This window comes from Oncorhynchus clarkii, chromosome 6 (assembly GCF_045791955.1).
Source record: "Oncorhynchus clarkii lewisi isolate Uvic-CL-2024 chromosome 6, UVic_Ocla_1.0, whole genome shotgun sequence".
Classification (NCBI taxonomy): Eukaryota; Metazoa; Chordata; class Actinopteri; order Salmoniformes; family Salmonidae; genus Oncorhynchus; species Oncorhynchus clarkii.
Genome location: NC_092152.1, coordinates 5,724,745 through 5,745,215, shown reverse-complemented (window position 1 = coordinate 5,745,215; position 20,471 = coordinate 5,724,745). Strand labels below are relative to the sequence as shown.

Here is a 20,471-nt window from a genome sequence, read left to right as displayed (position 1 = left end):
TAGGGTCAGTCTCTCAGTGTAATTATGTCTCTGGTCTATCTGGGTTAGGGTCAGTCTCTCAGTGTAATTATGTCTCTGGTCTATCTGGGTTAGGGTCAGTCTCTCAGTGTAATTATGTCTCTGGTCTATCTTTCTCTGGGTGTAATAAAACAGTACAGATCAGCCCACACAGCCTGTCCTGTGTGTGTTGGATGCTCATCTGCGGTGTCATGGAACTAGTCATGCTAAATAGGAATTATTGAGGCTTTAGTTCAGTCTCCACATGACCAGGGTTTCTTATAAGGTATCATTACACCTATGTCTTGGGGATCAGATTACACCTCATGGTTGGGTTACCAATTGGTTATTGAATTCACCTCAAGCACTTTGATCATGATCATGTTCTCTCTAGTGCTAGATTATAAAATCACTTGTATAGTCATTTCAAATCAAAGTTTATTGGTCACATACACATGGTTAGCAGATGTTAATGCGAGTGTAGCGAAATGCTTGTGCTTCTAGTTCCGACAGTGCAGTAATATCTAACAAGTAATCTAACAAATTCACAACAACTACCGTATACACACAAGTGTATAGGAATGAATAAGAATATGTACATATAAATATATGGATGAGTGATGGCCGAACGGCATAGGCAAGATGCAGTAGATGGTTTGGAATACAGTATATACATATGAGATGAGTAATGTAGGATATGTAGACATTATTGAAGTGATGTTATTTAAAATGACTAGTGATACCTTTATTAAATCCATTTATTACATCTATTAAAGTGGCCAGAGATTTGAGTCTGGATGTTGGCAGCAGACACTCTATGTTAGTGATGGCTATTTAACAGTCTGATGGCCTTGAGATTTAAGCTGTTTTTCAGTCTCTCGGTCCCTTGCTTTGATGCACCTGTACTGACCTTGCCTTCTAGATGATAGCGGGGTGAACAGGCAGTGGCTCGGGTGGTTGTTGTCCTTGATGATCTTTTTGACCTTCCTGTGACATCGGGTGATGTCTGTGTCCTGGAGGGCATGTAGTTTGGTGATGCGTTGTACAGACCGCACTACCCTCTGGAGAGCCTTGTGGTTGTGGGCGGAGGAGTTGCCGTACCAGGCGATAATACAACCCGGCAGGATGCTCTCAGATGTGCATCTGTAAAAGTTGGTGAGTGTTTTAGGTGATAAGCCAAATTTCTCCAGCCTCCTGAGGTTAGATGACACTACTACCACTGTAGTGTCGTCTGCAAACTTGATGATTGAGTTGGAGGCGTGCATGGCCACGCAGTCATGGGTGAACAGGGAGTACAGGAGAGGGATCAGAACGCACCCTTGTGGGACCCCAGTGTTGAGGATCAGCGAAGTGGAAGTGTTGTTTCCTACCCTCACCACCTGGGGGCAGCCCGTCAGAAAGTCCAGGACCCAGTTGCACAGGGCAGAGTCGAGACCCAGGGTTAATGAGGGTTTGGAGGGTACTATGGTGTTAATTGCTGAGCTGTAGTCAATGAACAGAATTCTTACATAGGTATTCCTCTTGTCCAGATGGGAAAGGGGGGTGTGCAGTGTGATGGCGATTAGGTCGTCTGTGGACCTGTTGGGGCGGTAAGCAAATTGGAGTGGGTCTATGGTATCAGGTAGGGTGGAGGTGATATGATCCTTGACTAGTCTCTCAAAGCACTTCATGATGACAGAAGTGAGTGCTATGGGGCGATAGTCATTTAGTTCAGTTAGCTTAGCTTTCTTGGGAACAGAAACAATGTTGGCCATCTTGAAGCATGTGGGCACAGCAGGCTGGGATAGGGATTGATTGAATATGTCCGTAAACACACCAGCCAGCTGGTCTGCTCATGCTCTGAGGACGCGGCTGGGGATGCCGTCTGGTTAGGCAGCCTTGCGAGAGTTAACATGTTTAAATGTTTTACTCACGTTGGCCACGGTGAAGGAGAGCCCACGGGCTTTAGTAGCGGGCCGTATCAGTTGCACTGTATTGTCCTCAAAGCGAGCAATGAAGTTGTTTAATTTGTCTGGGAGCAAGAAGTCCGTGTCTGCGACGGGCTGGTTTTCTTTTTGTAATCAATGATTGACTGTAGACCCTGCCACATACGTCTAGTGTCTGAGCCGTTGAATTGTGACTCTACTTTGTCTCTATACTGACGCTTAGCTTGTTTGATTGCCTTGTGGAGGGAATAGCTACACTGTTTGTATTCGGTCATGTTTCCAGTCACCTTGCCATAATTAAAAGCGGTGGTTCGTGCTTTCAGTTTTGAGCGAATGCTGCCATCAATCCACGGTTTCTGGTTAGGGAAGGTTTTAATAGACACAGTGGGTACAACATCACCGATGCACTTGATAAAAAAACTCATGCACCGAGTCAGCGTATACATCAATGTCTATCAGGACCATATCCCAGTCCACATGATCGAAGCAATCTTGAACCGTGGAATCGTATTGGTCAGACCAGCGTTGGACAGACCTGAGCACAGGCATTTCCTGTTTTAGTTTCTGTCTGTAGGCTGGGAGCAACAAAATTGAGTCGTGGTCAGATTTGCCGAAGGGAGGGCGGGGGAGGGCTTTGTATGCATCGCGGAAGTTAGAGTAGCAATGGTCCAGAATGCTACCAGCCCGTGTCGCGCATTCGATATGCTGATAGAATTTAGGAAGCCCTGTTCTCAGATTAGCTTTGTTAAAATCCCCAGCTACAATAAATGCAGCCTCAGGAAACTGGGCGGCTGTACCGACTCTGACAACATTTCCCGAGTGAGCCATGTTTCCGTGAAACATAGAGTGTTACAATCTCTCCCTGGGAGGCAACTCGTGCCCTAATTTCGTCCACCTTGTTGTCTAGAGAATGGACATTGGCGAGTAATAAAAGGATCCGCCTCGGGAAAGTCATTTTCCTGGTTGTAATGTTGGTAAGTTGCCGTTGCTTTTATATCCAATAGTTCTTCCCGGCTGTATGTAAAAACACTTGAGATTTTCTGGGCTAACAATGTGAGAAATAATACATGAAAAAAAACGAATTGCCAAATAGTTTCCTAAGTCGCGAGGCGACCACCTCTGTCGGCGCCAGGCGATAACATTTTCCAAGTGTTTAAGTACTTATTTGTGTGGTGCAGCTCTGTATTTGAACACAAAGTCCTCTGTCACTCAATTACAAGCAGAGACAGTTTCCTGCTGAGCGGCAGGTTGGGAATCAATCCCTGTTGTTTGTGAATTGGACAAGGCTACAGTACGTCACTAGTCGCTAGCTATCCAAGCTCAATCCTACCATCCAAGCTCCATCTGATCCTCTTGGCATGCTTCCAGTCAGATCCCCCCTTTCTCTACCTCCTCCACTCCTCCTGTCCTCTCCTCCTGTCTTCTCCTCCTGTCCTCTTATGATTATTTCATCATTCTAAATTCTTTATGCTGGAGTGCTGTGGATTGGAATTAACCTTGCTGGAGCTGGGAGCCGGGTTGGGTTGGGCTGAGCGTAGAGACATACATACAGACAGACACATAACCACTAGAGCTATTTGGCCGATGCGGTGTGGCTCAGTCCCGTTCCCCCGGTTGGATTCCTCTCCTCCATTAGTGCCATCTGTGCCTTTCTGCTCCTGTCTGTGAGGCCCGCCCACGCCAGAACCACTGGTGTTTCTCTGGGACGACCAGGGACGATGCCCAGAGCTACCCAGAGCTCTTAGCTGGCAATGATGTGCACTTTACTCTGACTGACTGAAACCAGGGGAGGTGAGGGGGGGGACAAGGGGGAGAGAGAGGGAGGGACAAGGGGGAGAGAGAGGGAGAGCAGGCAGGACGGGAGGTAGGGCAGGAAACAGCTGAAGGTACCTGCTGTCTACGACGTAGCTTCAGGAGAATCTCCGGACCAGCAAACAGGCTGCGCTGGTGTTGCATGTTGGGATGGAATGAACGTTTGGCGGGAAAAATCTTGTATGCACCGAACGATCTCAATGACTGTCTGACCTCATAACCCTCGGACAAATGATCATGGAAATGATGGTTGAAATCTCAAGATGACGAGGCCATTGATGTTCATAGGGCCCAATCATGTGCCTGAGTTTAAACCTTCATTTAAACCATATTTGATCCAAACTGTCCTCTTTTCTTTTCGTGGGCTGGGTGGCAGCCTAGTGGTTAAGCAGTTGGTCATCTTAAAAAGGGCTGGGTGGCAGCCTAGTGGTTAAGCAGTTGGTCATCTTAAAAAGGGCTGGGTGGCAGCCTAGTGGTTAAGCAGTTGGTCATCTTAAAAAGTTGCTGTTTCAAATCCCGAGGCTGACTAGGGGAAATCTGTCAATCGTGCCCTTGAGAAAGGACCTTTACCCCGATTGTTCCTGTAAGTCGCTCTGGATAAGAGCCTCTGCTAAATGATGTAAATATCAGATGTTCCGCACCATCCTCAGACAATAGCTTTTATTTTTTTGGTGGAATTCTCCTTTATGGATAAGGCCTAAAAACACAGGGTAAAATATTTGCTATGTCACATGATTGGGCCTAAACACACAGGGTCCTATGGGGTGAAAGGCCCATCTAATCTGTGTGTATCCTGTGCATATGACAAATGAACTTGACTTGAATTTGATTTGATGTTATACTCAGCCTCCCATTTTTTACAGAGGACAGGAGGCTGACGTCAACCGTAAAGCTGCTAAAGTCTGTGGTTCGTGCCTGTCTCCTTAACCTGTAACAGATATCTATGTCAGTGCTGGCTGTTAGCAGTGTTGCTACAGTGATATATTGGATGAGGGAGATCAGTTGGATAACATTTATTTTCCTATCTCCTCTCTGTAGTACGATCCCATGTCATGAACTAGAATGGGAGCCGATGATGAACGATCTGTAAACAGTATGACGCCAGTGTCAATGTTTTTACTGCTGGCTGTAGATTGAAAGACACAGGTCTCTACAGTATAGAGTATAGAGAATATGGTGCCATTTGGAATGCACTGTTTCAGTGTTGGGATTTAATGCCCTCTGTGGGGTGTGCTCTACCACCCGTAGGACTCTTTTCCTCGTTCTCCCTCTGTACTCTACCACCCATAGGTAGGACTCTTATCATCGTTCTCCCTCTGTGGGGTGTACTCTACCACCCGTAGGACTCTTATCATCGTTCTCCCTCTGTGGGGTGTGCTCTACCACCCGTAGGATTCTTATCATCGTTCTCCCTCTGTGGGGTGTACTCTACCACCCGTAGGACTCTTATCATCGTTCTCCCTCTGTGGGGTGTGCTCTACCACCCGTAGGATTCTTATCATCGTTCTCCCTCTGTGGGGTGTACTCTACCACCCGTAGGACTCTTATCATCGTTCTCCCTCTGTGGGGTGTGCTCTACCACCCGTAGGACTCTTATCATCGTTCTCCCCCTATGGGGTGTACTCTACCACCCGTAGGACTCTTATCATCGTTCTCCCTCTGTGGGGTGTGCTCTACCACCCGTAGGACTCTTTTCATCGTTCTCCCTCTGTGGGGTGTGCTCTACCACCCGTAGGTAGGACTCTTTTCATCGTTCTCCCTCTGTGGGGTGTACTCTACCACCCGTAGGACTCTTATCATCGTTCTCCCTCTGTGGGGTGTACTCTACCACCCGTAGGACTCTTATCATCGTTCTCCCCCTATGGGGTGTACTCTACCACCCGTAGGACTCTTATCATCGTTCTCCCTCTATAGGAGTCTTTTCCTTCTCTACCAAAGCTGTAAAGACTAACTCTGACAACTGCTGGTGAACCTGCGTCTGAAACTTTGATGTCATAATGCTTTGCGACGACGAGCAGATTCATCTTTGTATGTCTATCCAGTATCTCCCATGTAGGGTTCCACACAAATGCTCCCAAATCAACAAAATAAATAATAATAATTTACTTTTTGTATTTTTTACAACTTTCCACTGCTTCAGAGTGATTTGAGAAACTGCAAAAAAAAATGGGACACATTTTGTTACGTTTCCCAATAAACCAAATATTGTCACTAAACAGAAAGAAAGGAACTGACAAATGAAGTCACTGGTAACCAACATGAAGCAGGTGGGGTTTTAAAATGGGTTCTGAACGTTATCCACGGGTGTCTACTGAGGGCCAAGCAACTCCCGTTGGAAAGATCCCCACCATGGACACCCACTGGTCTTGCCTGATAACACCATGGACACCCACTGGACTTGCCTGATAACATCAAGGACACCCACTGGACTTGCCTGATAACACCATGGACACCCACTGGACTTGCCTGATAACACCATGGACACACACTGGACTTGCCTGATAACACCAAGGACACCCATTAGATTTGCCAGATAACACCAAGGATACCCACTATGTTTGCCCCCACCCCCAAAAAATAAAACCGAAACCAACTTAGGTTAGGGAGTGAAAATTAATGTGGTGCAACCCAAACAGGGAGACACAAAATAAATGGCTTTGTGTTCACATACTGAAAGTAGTCTAGCTCTTCTGACATCTATCATGTAAACTGGGACATTGGCTCTGCAGCTGTTAAATATCAGCTGTGCCGGCACAGGTGAAACTAACGACTAACTAACGAGGCGACAGGTGCAACACACCCTGACCAACGAGGATGTCCACACCTAAACAGAACCAACGTCGATATCAAAAAAATGAAAACCAAAGCCTGTAACAACGAGAGGAAATGGCTTGGCGTCGTGTTGTGTTGGCTGTAGCCCTGGTGGCTTTGATTTCCCTACAGGACAGATGGCAGTGCCTATGTGGGCAGTGTGTGTCTGTGCACTGACAAGGGGAGGCCTTGAGTATGGGAGGATTGCTCACACTCTGGCACTCCTGCTGTCCCCATTGCAGCTGCACTTCTCCCTAGTCTCCGTCTATTTTCAACTTCTTAATTTGTTCAATATGTAGCGAGAGGATGAAGCAGGAACACATGTCTGATTGGTGAGACTCCACAGGCAGATAGAGACATTGGAATGTGTCCAATTTGGAGGTATTTAAAGTGCTTTTACTCACTTTTGAAAACATTTTTTTTTTACAATAAATGCCATTTTGAACTTATGCATGAAAATAAGATATTTACTGTAATTATTATATTTACTGTAATTATTATATTTAATTGCAGCCAATAATTACGTTTTATCTTTATTTAACGAAGCAAGTCAGTTAAGAACAAATTCTTATTGACAATGACAGCCTACCCCGGCAACGCTGGGCCAATTGTGCACCACCCGATGGGACTCCTAATCACAGCCGGTTGGGATAAAGGTTGGAATCGAACCAGGGTCTGTAGTGACGCCTCTAGCACTGAGATGCAGTGCCTTAAACTTCTGCGCCACTCGGGAGCCTGATTTATATATGTGGCGGCTCAAAGCTAAAGGACATATTGTGGCTTTTAGGTCTCTCAATTCCTTCCCAAACAAATATCAAATAGTGTTGTTTTCCATGTTATTTCATTGTTTACCAAAATGTTTCACATAACTTATATGGAAATATCTTGTTAACTTATGTAAAAGATGAGCGCCACAAAATGGCATAGTTGGCCATATGAACCAAAATCTGGGTTCTACAACTTACGGCATCCATTTTCGGAGCTCTCTCAGTTGCCAGAAACTCCCTCAGTTGTGTTCATGCTAGGGACTTCCTAATATGGATTCCGTACTGCACGTTTTTCTTGGTCTCAGTCCCTCGTGTAGAAACTGAAGAGTGTAAGACAGATCCTTGGGGACTTGTAGTGTTGTTGGGGGAATCAAGCTGTTCAGAGAGAGATGATGAGATGCAAAATCACACACACACACACACACACTCCTGGAGCCTTGACAAGGGACGAGCCAAAACTCTGATCGACAAACATGTTCTTGTTCTCTGAAGTCTGCCTGCAGGCTGCAGACCTCTGCAGCTCCAGACAATATGGTGGGTCAGAGACACAAACCTTTAAACCGCCACCAAGATGGTATTTACATCGCCAGGCCAAAGCTATGGTCAGATAAGAAATCAGGCGTACACACAGGGTGATATTTTGGTAATTATTGGAGGAGATCTGTTGCCAAACTTTGGAATACTGAACACAGCACTTGTTTTCGAACAACTTGGGAATACATTGGCTTATTAACAGTTAGGATCAGCTTGATCCTTTTAAATTAAGGACACACGGTGGCTGCTTTCCAAGCACTGGGAACTTCCCCAGAGAGGAGAGACAGGTTAGAAAGGTCAGAGACAGGCTCGTGATGACAGGGGCTGCAACCTTGAAGAAGAAAATGATCTAAACCATCTGACCAAAAAAATGCTTCTTATAGGACACATCACTGGTCATCTCTGTATACCTATTGCAAGACCCACTGTTTGATGTTTATTTATAAAAACCCTCTTAGGCCTCACCGCCCTCCCCCTATCTGAGATACCACACCTGTATTTGGGGAGTTTCTCCCATTCTTCTCTGCAGATCCTCTCGAGCTCTGTCAGGTTGGATGGGGAGCGTCGCTGCACAGCTATTTTCTGGTCTCACCAGTGATGTTCGATTAGGTTCAACTCCGGGCTCTGGCTGGACCACTCAAGGACATTCAGAGACTTTTCCCCGAAGCCACTCCCGCGTTGTCTAGGCTGTGTGCTTAGGGTCGTTGTCCTGTTGGAAGGTGATCCTTCGCCCCAGTCTGAGTTCCTGAGTGCTCTGGAGTAGGTTTTCAATCAAGGATGTCTCCAAGTGGGCTGTAATGTGCCTTTTACTGAAGAGTGGCTTCCGTCTGGCCACTCTACCATAAAGGCCTGATTAGTGGAATGCTGTAAAGATTGTTGTCCTTCTGGAAGGTTCTCCCTACAGAGGAACTCTAGATCTTTGTCAGAGTGACCACTGCATATCTTGGTCACCTCCCTGACCAAGGCCCTTCTCCTCCGATTGCTCAGTTTGGCCGGTTGGCCAGTCTCGGTGGGTCCAAACTTCTTCCATTTAATAATGATTGCGGCCACTGTAGAAGCCAATCCCTTCGACCTCGGGGTTTGGCTCTGACATGCCCTGTGAACTGTGGGACCTTATGTAGACAGGTGTGTGTCTTTCCAAATAATTTCTAATCAATTGAATTTACCACAAGTGGACTCCAATCAAGTCGTAGAAACATCTCAAGGCTGATCAATTAATGGAAACAGGATGCGCCTGAGCTCAATTTCGAGTCTCATAGCAAAGGGTCTGAATATTTATGTAAATGTCAAAAAAGCCCTTTTTTATCATTATGGGATGTCATTATGGGATGTAGATTGCACAGGAATGTTTTGTATTTAATCTATTTTAGAATAAAGCTGTAAAGTAACAAAATGTATATCGGCACTGTGTATATATTTTCAAAAGTATCTCAAACCTGTAGCTATGAATATTAATGTTCTATTGTACAATATTTGTCCATGACCACACCAGTATTTTATTGTGCGTTGCAGTTGGATACGTAATTCTATTCTATTAACCCTTTGAATCTCTTGAACATATCTGAAGATTTTGCTTGACATCATTTAGAAAACTCGACTTCTCAATTTCTCCAAATGTATTTCAGTACAAACCTAATGGAGGGGTTTTAATGGCACCTATTAATCATGAGACAGTAGCTTGGATCTCTCTCTCTCTCTCTCTCTCTCTCTCTCTCTCTCTCTCTCTCGCTCTCTCTCTCTCTCTCTCTCTCTCTCTGTCTCTGTCTCTGTCTCTCTCTCTCTCTCTCCTTCTCTGTCTCTCTCTCTCTCTCTCTCTCTCTCTCTGTCTCTGTCTCTGTCTCTCTCTCTCTCTCTCTCTCTCTCTCTCTCTCTCTGTCTCTCTCTCTCTCTGTCTCTGTCTCTGTCTCTCTCTCTCTCTCTCTCTGTCTCTCTCTCTCTGTCTGTCTCTCTCTCTCTCTCTCTCTCTCTCTCTGACTACAAGGAGAGAAAAAAAACACCCTCCACCCCTTGTCACATCACTTCTCAATCTCCCCACCTCTGTCATCTACCAATCCATCCTTCTATCCTTCTAGTCAGTCATCCCTCCCTCCATCCATCCATCCATCCATCTGATGGAATTCCTCTGACATCCAATGCTGACATGTAGACTTTTCTATTCTATTGTTCTCCCTCTCTGTAGTCTGACGGGTGGTACCACACATCACCATCTCTCCCTCTGCGTATGTGTGTGTGTGTGTGTGTGTGTGTGTGTGTGTGTGTGTGTGTGTGTGTGTGTGTGTGTGTGTGTGTGTGTGTGTGTGTGTGTGTGTGTTTATGTGCCTCTGTGCAACTCACACTGCCAAGAGCTCACTGGCCCAGGAAAAGGATCAGGAGAGCTGGAATGGGTCGGACCGTATTGTGCTGCACCTGTTTGACCATTAGCAACGAGGGGGAGGGGTAATGGCCTATGCGTTCTTCTTATGCTGTCAGAGTGACTCAAACATTCTAACTAAATCAACTCCATACTATGACATTTTGGGGAATTTCAGTCTTTGTTGATTGTTAGTTCTGAAATATGATCTTACTGAAACACACATACAGTGGGGAGAACAAGTATTTGATACACTGCCGATTTTGCAGGTTTTCCTACTTACAAAGCATGTAGAGAATCGAACCGTAGTCTCAGTCCCAGAATAGGGCCGTAGTCTCAGTCCAAGAATAGGACCGTAGTCTCAGTCCCAGAAAAAGACCGTAGTCTCAGTCCCAGAAAAAGACCGTAGTCTCAGTCCCAGAAAAAGACCGTAGTCTCAGTCCCAGAAAAAGACTGTAGTCTCAGTCCCAGAATAGGACCATAGTCTCAGTCCCAGAATAGGACTGTAGTCTCAGTCCCAGAATAGGACCATAGTCTCAGTCCCAGAATAGGACCATAGTCTCAGTCCCGGAATAGGACCATAGTCCCAGTCCTCTGCTCCTGATGAGAAGCAGCTTTTGCAAAGTCTCCTTCTCGATTTAAACCCCAGAAAATCTAGTGAATTTATCTGCTCTGGTGTCGGCGGCCAAAACAGCATCTGATGTGCCTTATTTGTTGACTGTGTGAGATTAGGCACAGAGGGTCGACATCCAGGGGCTTTACCATGCAGAGATGGAGCAAAGCCCGCACAAATACACTATGCGAGCGGGTACGCACACTCGATGTCAAAGAGAGAAGGATGATTCTATATTTTTGTCTAAACTCCAGTTCTAGTCCAAACATAATTTAGCAAGCACAATCCAAGTTTGGATCTAACTGTTGTGGCTACCCCCTTGCAATGTTGAACCATGGCAACAACGACCACGGAGTGGCTGTCGGACTCAACAGTGTAGGAACACAGCAACGGTCTCTGACCTTTCGTGGTATTTGGATGCAGTTTTTGGATGCTCGCAACAACTCAGTCATTGCATTGGCATCTGCCCGGTTAGTGCATCCAATGTCAGGGTTGGCCTTTTTTCTCTGTGTGTTTGGAGGGAGGGGGGGAGAGAGAGAGAGAGAGAGGGGGAGAGAGAGAGATAGAGAGAGAGGGAGAGGGAGAGAGAGAAGGTGGGCTCTGCAAAGTGTCAGGGTTGTGCTTCAGTCTTTGGCAGGTTGGGGGGGGGGGGTAGAGCTCCCGCTTGGTGTCTGTATATTAGTTGGGTTAGAGCTCTCTCTCTCTTGGTGTCTGTATATTAGCTGGGTTAGAGCTCTCTCTCTCTTGGTGTCTGTATATTAGCTGGAGTAGAGCTCTCTCTCTTGGTGTCTGTATATTAGCTGGGTTATTGCTCTCTCTCTCTCTTGGTGTCTGTATATTAGCTGGGTTGGAGCTCTCTCTCTCTCTTGGTGTCTGTATATTAGCTGGGTTAGAGCTCTCTCTCTTGGTGTCTGTATATTAGCTGGGTTAGAGCTCCCGCTTGGTGTCTGTATATTAGCTAGGGTAGAGCTCTCTCTCTTGGTGTCTGTATATTAGCTGGGTTAGTGCTCTCTCTCTCTCTTGGTGTCTGTATATTAGCTGGGTTAGAGCTCTCTCTCTCTTGGTGTCTGTATATTAGCTGGGTTAGAGCTCTCTCTCTCTTGGTGTCTGTATATTAGCTGGGTTAGAGCTCTCTCTCTCTTGGTGTCTGTATATTAGCTGGGGTAGAGCTCTCTCTCTTGGTGTCTGTATATTAGCTGGGTTAGTGCTCTCTCTCTCTCTTGGTGTCTGTATATTAGCTGGGTTAGAGCTCTCTCTCTCTCTTGGTGTCTGTATATTAGCTGGGTTAGAGCTCTCTCTCTCTTGGTGTCTGTATATTAGCTGGGTTACAGCTCTCTCTCTTGGTGTCTGTATATTAGCTGGGTTAGAGCTCCCGCTTGGTGTCTGTATATTAGCTGGGTTAGAGCTCTCTCTCTCTCTTGGTGTCTGTATATTAGCTGGGTTAGAGCTCTCTCTCTTGGTGTCTGTATATTAGCTGGGTTAGAGCTCCCTCTCTCTCGTGGTGTCTGTATATTAGCTGGGTTAGAGCTCTCTCTCTCTTGGTGTCTGTATATTAGCTGGGTTAGAGCTCTCTCTCTCTTGGTGTCTGTATGATAGCTGGGTTAGAGCTCTCTCTCTCTTGGTGTCTGTATATTAGCTGGGTTAGAGCTCTCTCTCTTGGTGTCTGTATATTAGCTGGGGTAGAGCTCTCTCTCTCTTGGTGTCTGTATATTAGCTGGGTTAGAGCTCTCTCTCTCTTGGTGTCTGTATATTAGCTGGGTTAGAGCTCTCTCTCTTGGTGTCTGTATATTAGCTGGGTTAGAGCTCTCTCTCTTGGTGCCAGTGAGAGCTGAAGCCATACCACTGTACTGTACTCTTTCCCTCCCAGCCGTGACAGCCGTTCCTCTGGACCATCTGTAATCCACACAAGGGTTGGGGTCAATTCTAATTCTATAATTTAACATATATTTTCAAAGACTTCTATATAAACTGTATATATAAATTATTTATTTTTTAAACGATATTAAAACAAATTATTTATTTTTTAATTCAAACCACTTCCTGAATTTAGTGACTTTAATTCAAATGTAATTTAATTTAATTGGGGCGGCAGGTAGCCAAGTGGTTAGAGTGTAGAGGTGGCAGGGTAGCCTAGTGGTTAGAGTGTAGAGGCGGCAGGGTAGCCTAGTGGTTAGAGTGTAGAGGGGGCAGGGTAGCCTAGTGGTTAGAGTGTAGAGGTGGCAGGGTAGCCTAGTGGTTAGAGTGTAGGGGAGGCAGGTAGCCTAGTGGTTAGAGTGTAGAGGTGGCAGGTAGCCTAGTGGTTAGAGTGTAGAGGAGGCAGGTAGCCTAGTGGTTAGAGTGTAGAGGAGGCAGGGTAGCCTAGTGGTTAGAGTGTAGAGGTGGCAGGTAGCCTAGTGGTTAGAGTGTAGAGGAGGCAGGGTAGCCTAGTGGTTAGAGTGTAGAGGCGGCAGGGTAGCCTAGTGGTTAGAGTGTAGAGGTGGCAGGGTAGCCTAGTGGTTAGAGTGTAGAGGTGGCAGGTAGTCTAGTGGTTAGAGTTTAGAGGGGGCATGGTAGCCTAGTGGTTAGAGTGTAGAGGTGGCAGGGTAGCCTAGTGGTTAGAGTGTAGAGGAGGCAGGTAGCCTAGTGGTTAGAGTGTAGAGGTGGCAGGGTAGCCTAGTGGTTAGAGTGTAGAGGAGGCAGGGTAGCCTAGTGGTTAGAGTGTAGAGGGGGCAGGGTAGCCTAGTGGTTAGAGTGTAGAGGGGGCATGGTAGCCTAGTGGTTAGAGTGTAGAGGGGGCATGGTAGCCTAGTGGTTACAGTGTAGAGGTGGCAGGGTAGCCTAGTGGTTAGAGTGTAGCGGCGGCAGGGTAGCCTAGTGGTTAGAGTGTAGAGGGGGCATGGTAGCCTAGTGGTTAGAGTGTAGCGGCGGCAGGGTAGCCTAGTGGTTAGAGTGTAGAGGGGGCAGGGTAGCCTAGTGGTTAGAGTGTAGAGGAGGCAGGTAGCCTAGTGGTTAGAGTGTAGAGGCGGCAGGGTAGCCTAGTGGTTAGAGTGTAGAGGTGGCAGGGTAGCCTAGTGGTTAGAGTGTAGAGGCGGCAGGGTAGCCTAGTGGTTAGAGTGTAGAGGCTGCAGGGTAGCCTAGTGGTTAGAGTGTAGAGGGAGCATGGTAGCCTAGTGGTTAGAGTGTAGAGGGGGCAGGGTAGCCTAGTGGTTAGAGTGTAGAGGAGGCAGGGTAGCCTAGTGGTTAGAGTGTAGAGGCGGCAGGTAGCCTAGCTGTTAGAGTGTAGAGGCGGCAGGTAGCCTAGTGGTTAGAGCGTTGGACCTGTAACCGGAAGGTTGCAAGTTTAAATCCCCGAGCTGACAAGGTACAAATCTGTCATCCTGCCCCTGAACAGGCAGTTGACCCACTGTTCCCAGGCCGTCATTGAAAATAAGAATTTGTTCTTAGCTGACTTGCCTGGTTAAATAAAGGTAAAATAAAAAATAAACAAACCTGGTCCTTGTTACCCCATGCTTCCCTATACCTTTCCCTTAGTGGGATGAGACCTCCACCGTCAGGGGTCTTCAGATAATGTTGTCGTGGCGGGCAGGTTTGTGGCATGTGAAGGAATAACAGTTGTGAGTGGGTTGTGAATGAGTTGTGAGTGAGTTGTGAGTGAGTCCTCACGTTGTGCACTATACATTCTGTTACAATATGTAAGATATTTTCTTAACTGGTATATTATGTATTTAAATCTATATTTGACATAGGATGACAATATTACTTTTATAAAGTACAACGCAAAAAAATCTTACTGATAGGTGAAATTGTATTTAATACGTTTGTTTTAAAATAATTTAAAAAATAAGATTATGTTTCTGATGAAAGAAAGTATTTAAATTGATATATATTATGTTGTAATTTGTGGCAGAAATAACTACAAAATTGTACTTCTGTAGACTTGGAAATGTAGAGAGCATTCAGAGAGCATTCAGAGAGCATTCAGAGAGCATTCAGAGAGTATTCAGAGAGCATTCAGAGAGTATTCAGAGAGCATTCAGAGAGTATTCAGAGAGCATTCAGAGAGTATGCTGTCTGCAATAATAGTGTTTAACAGGATTTTATTTTTGGACTACTCTCCTCGCTGTACCCCACACATAAAATTATCGGTAAGGTCCCTCAGTCCAGCAGGGATTTTAAAACACAGATTCAACCACAATGACTAGGGAGGTTTTTCAATGCCTTGCAAAGAAGGGCACCTATTGGTAGATGGGTAAAAAATATAAAAAACAGACATTGAATATCCCTTTGAGCATGGTGACGTTATTAATTACACTTTGGATGATGTATCAATAAATGGCTGTGATAGGAGAAAACTGAGGATGGATCTACAACAATACTAACCTAAATGACACAGTTTAATGGCTGTGATAGGAGAAAACTGAGGATGGATCTACAACAATACTAACCTAAATGACAGAGTTTAATGGCTGTGATAGGAGAAAACTGAGGATGGATCTACAACAATACTAACCTAAATGACAGAGTTTAATGGCTGTGACAGGAGAAAACTGAGGATGGATCTACAACAATACTAACCTAAATGACAGAGTTTAATGGCTGTGACAGGAGAAAACTGAGGATGGATCTACAACAATACTAACCTAAATGACAGAGTTTAATGGCTGTGATAGGAGAAAACTGAGGATGGATCTACAACAATACTAACCTAAATGACAGAGTGAAAAGAAGGAAAACCTGTTCAGTCTGCGTTCCATCAGACACTGGGAGATAAATTCATATTTCAGCAGGACAATAACCTAAAACACAAGGCCACATCTACACTGGAGTTGCTTACCAAGAAGACAGTGAATTTTCCCGAGTGTCTGAGTTACAGTTTTGATTTAAATCTACTTGAAAGTCTATCGCAAGACTTGAAAATGTTTTGTCTAGCAATGATCAACAATAAATTTGACAGAGCTTGAAGAATTTAGAAAAGAACAAATGGACAAATGTTGCACAAGGTGCTTCTAAAAAAAGATTGACTTCAGGGGTGTGAATACTTGTGAAAATTAGATATTTCTGTATTTTATTTGCAAGCATGTCTAAAACATTTTTTTGTTCACTTTGTCATTATGGGGTTATTGTGTGTAGATGGGTTGGAAGAAGAAAAACATTGAGTTAATCCATTTTGAAATCTGGCAAAATGTTAACGAAGTCAAAGGGGAATGAATACCTTATGAAGTATTTTATAGTACTTTATTAACATATACAATATTTAATGTTCCTATGCTGAAACAACTAGATTTACTTCAAATGTATTTGTTTTGTTTTTTTGTGGGAAAATATTTAAGTTAGAGTAATATTAGTTGTAACAAATATTACAATGATTTCTGAGTGTTTATTTTTTTATATAAATAGTGATGAATGTACTGTACTGCAATTTTGGAGTCTAATGCCATTTCTCATTCTTTCTCATTTCAGGGGAAATGTATTAATTTCAGCCGACTGCAGAACCGTTAGAGGACAAAGAATATAATCTACAATGATTACTGTTCTCTTGGTAAAAGCAAAATATTTTTGAAGATCTAAAAATCCCCCCAAAAATCCAAAAACCGCAATACATTTGCTTCACTCTATATTGTGCACAAAATGGAGGACTCTTCTCCATGATATCTCCTGTTTTCTCAAAAATCATACTCATAAGAACATTTACATTTTTCCATCCATCAATAACTGGAATATATAAACTCCATATTTTTCCACTTGTCGTATTTTTTTAAAAATGTGTATTTTCTTTCACAAGAAGCCAAAGCGAATAAAAGTACTGGACAAAATGGCCGTTCGGATCCAGATGTTATTTTTTTTTTGCACCAAAGGATTAACATATTGTGCCTTCTGTGGAAAACCTTATTTCATGGGCACAGACGGAAGCTATCTAAAAAAAATAATGAAAAAAAACACAGCGAGCGAGAGAGAGAGCAAGACTGCCTTTAGCGTGGCAGTATGAATACTCCCAGCAGGCCTCGACACACAGTGCACAAGTCCATCGCCTCTTGGCAACGTCTCGTCACAAATCCTCTCCAACTCCTCTCCCTCCACTATCGTTTGAAAGATGCCCGGCGGGACCCCCTATGAACGTATATCCTGTCATTTTAACACTGAGAAGTGCACACGCATGATAAACTGTAGTCAGTCAGGACGCCCTAAGGTATTGGAAGCAGTAGCTAAGACATTTACCCTTTAGTTTTGTGAAGACACCTTTCTTTCATTATGCATTGGGGACAAGGGGGAAGTTATTAGAGCGTTATCCCACCGCGGGCCGGGCCGGGCCGGGACAGGACAGCCCCTCTGACCAGACCATCACAGCTCTCTTCTTCAGACTAGGTTTAAGGGATAGGCTGCCTGAAGCCCCTGACATGGTGCTTGGCTGTGTTCCCCTCGGTTTTGATGCAATCTGCTGTATGCTCACTAAGGCGTACAACATCACAACCCAATAAACATGACAGTCAGTCAGTTGAAGAGTTTTAAAATATAGATAGAGCTGTCTCCAATGTCACTGCTACCCTTTCCCTCTGTCTCCAATGTCACTGCTACCCTTTCCCTCTGTCTCCAATGTCACTGCTACCCTTTCCCTCTGTCTCCAATGTCACTGCTACCCTTCCCCTCTGTCTCTAATGTCACTGCTCCCCTTCCCCTCTGTCTCCAATGTCACTGCTACCCTTCCCCTCTGTCTCCAATGTCACTGCTACCCTTTCCCTCTGTCTCCAATCCTCCAAGGACCTCCCTGCTTCTACCCTTCTGTCTCCAATCCTCCAAGGGTCTCCCTGCTTCTACCCTTCTGTCTCCAGTTCTCCAAGGACCTCCCTGCCTCCCTCCAGTCTCAGCCCTATAGCTTCCCTCAGCCGCAGAAAATCAACGTTTAATTAAAATAATTAAAGAGAACAGCAAGCAGCAGCCTGTGAAGATTTGGTCGTCTTTTTTGTATTATTGCTTTTGACATTGAATGACCTATGACTGTACGTGCATTATTTGGAGAGAAAGAGGCCATCCCATCCTGTCTCCTTGGTGACGGTTTGGTGCACCCTGGCTCTCCGAAACCCAAACGTAAAACCAAGGCAATGGATGTGACGTACGGATAAGTATTGTTCAAATGATGTTACCAAGCCTCGCACGCAGCGCTCCACGACCCCCCCCCCCCCCCCCCCCCCCCAAAAAAAAGAAAGACGGTAGTATATATATTAGTTGTAGATTTCTCAAGCGTGTTGTCATGACGCCAATCCCAAAATGATGTCAGCGAGAGAGGAGCATTGTGGGGGAGGAAAGGCAGCAGCTGAAGAGAAATGGCTCCAACGATCCAGTCACTTTGGATACGGTACTTCAGATGCAAAATGGATATTCGAGCCGAAACCTGACAAAGCTCGCCCGGTTTTGATGGGAACCGGTATAGACAATGACCAGTGGCTGGGTCAGTGGGATGTCTCTGTGCAACCAGGGAAGCTTATCATATGACACTAAAAATAAGTTCAACAACCATCAAGTTTCAGGGGGAATGGGCCAGGATTTTCACATTTGGTGGGCATGCAAGTGCACGAGACGGGTTGGGCGTGCACAACGTCGTCTTTGACTTAATTATTGCTTTGTTTTTTTATCTGGGTAGACAGGAAGGGACAGGAATGACACTGATGGTCAGATACACAATCCTTAGGGTGCTGTGATATTAGTTTTATACATATATTTTTAGTCTCTTGCCTAATTTCTCAGTTTAACATTTTTGGTCAGATAATCAGCTACCGTTTAGATATATTTAACTTCTTTTTTTTTTTTTTTTACATTCAATTTTTATGTTACATCTGAACCCGTACTAATGAGTTATTTACATACCGACCAGAACACAGCTATCCAACCCTAGCATCGCTTCACACTGGCTTTAGGAGGCATCTCTATCGCCTCTTGTGCCATTTCCAAACGTTCCATGGAGAAATCAAATGGTTCACTTTTTATAAATACAAAAATATTGTTCATATTGGTTTAAAATTGTTAATACACCAGTGTACTTCGCCTAAGATTATTTTCCGATTAGTAATTGTAATGTATTTTCGTGCACTGTTGTTATTGTGATGGATGGAATCTTATGTGAGATGCCCAAAGAGCCACATTTTGCCTTTAAAAAAAAAAGTGGGTTGGAATGTAGTTATTTCACTATATCTTGTTGTCATTTTTATTTAGAATTGGATCCATTTTGCTAAAAAGCCATTTCTATATGTGTTTGATTCACATTTGGAAGGATGTAAAATTGATGAATATTTTGTATTTTTGAAAACAGAAACATGTAAAAAAAAAAAAATGTCAATCAAAAAAGTGTTGAACTATGTTTAAAACACTGTTCTTCCTGACTTTGTGTTCTTCCTGACTTTGTGTTCTTCCTGACTTTGTGTTCTTCCTGACTTTGTGTTCTTCCTGACTTTGTGTTCTTCCTGACTTTGTGTTCTTCCTGACTTTGTGTTCTTCCTGACTTTGTGTTCTTCCTGACTTTGTGTTCTTCCTGACTTTGTGTTCTTCCTGACTTTGTGTTCTTCCTGACTTTGTGTTCTTCCTGACTTTGTGTTCTTCCTGACTTTGTGTTCTTCCTGACTTTGTGTTCTTCCTGACTTTGTGTTCTTCCTGACTTTGTGTTCTTCCTGACTTTGTGTTCTTCTTGCAGCATCAATACAAGGCTCTGCAAATGCATATGATGTATAGTTTTTTTTATTTTATTAAATCCGTTTTACATATTCAATCATTTTTTTCCCCTGCGTTTTTACAAATTCTCTACTACTATCACATGTTAATGTTATTATTGCAATGACTCATTGTAATGTTAAAATGTGTTGAATTGATATTATTAAACCATCCAATGGAAACTGGACATCCCATTTTTACATAGCGAAGACATGGCCTGATGGTGTTTGAGTATAAAGGTGCTAAGGGCTACGTTTAATTGGGTCTATACAGATTTATACGGGCCGACAGGAAATGTGATTATATGATGTATGTTGTACAGAGATAGTGGACAGTGACCAGCCTCCCCCCCCCCACCGTGAAGCCTAACACCGTAGGCACACACACACACGGACACACACACACACGGACACACATGGTCAGATGTAGACATGCACACAAAACGCTCCAAGGACCACAATACCCCCCTCCCAAAAAAAGAGGTTGTTCAATTTAGTCAAAATATGCACTTGTACACCTTCCTTCTGTTTTGAATGATGTGACGAGATGCCTGCTCTCTCTCTCTCTCTCTCTCTCTCTCTCTCTCTCTCTGTCTCTCTCTCTCTCTCTCTGCTCTCTCTCTCTCTCTCTCTCTCTCTCTCTCTCTCTCTCTCTCTCTCTGTTCTCTCTCTCTCTCTGTCTCTCTCTCTCTCTCTGCTCTCTCTGCTCTCTCTCTCTGTGTGTGTGTGTGTGTGTGTGTGTGTGTGTGTGTGTGTGTGTGTGTGTGTGTGTGTGTGTGTGTGTGTGTGTGTGTGTGTGTGAGAGAGAGAGAGATAGAGATAGAGAGTCTGTAATTATCTTATACTGGGAGATACAAAATCCAACTTTGTGGCAACAGTTTGGGGAAGGCCCTTTCCTGTTTCAACATGACAATGCCCCTCCTGCACAAAACAAGGTCCATACAGAAGTGGCATGTCGAGGTCAGTGTGGAAGAACTTGACTGGCCT

The 20,471-nt window shown here is 44.5% G+C and overlaps 1 protein-coding gene across 1 annotated transcript in view; it reads left to right on the top strand.

The window, feature by feature from the left end:
• LOC139410566 (anthrax toxin receptor 2-like) overlaps positions 1-19,111 on the top strand; it is a 138,058-nt gene extending 118,947 nt beyond the window's left edge. The window contains exon 15 of the mRNA XM_071155857.1: positions 16,249-19,111. Within this exon, the coding sequence (XP_071011958.1) occupies positions 16,249-16,287 (39 nt within the window). The 3' untranslated portion in view covers positions 16,288-19,111. The remainder of the gene's footprint in view (positions 1-16,248) is intronic.
• The last annotated feature ends 1,360 nt before the right edge of the window (positions 19,112-20,471 follow it).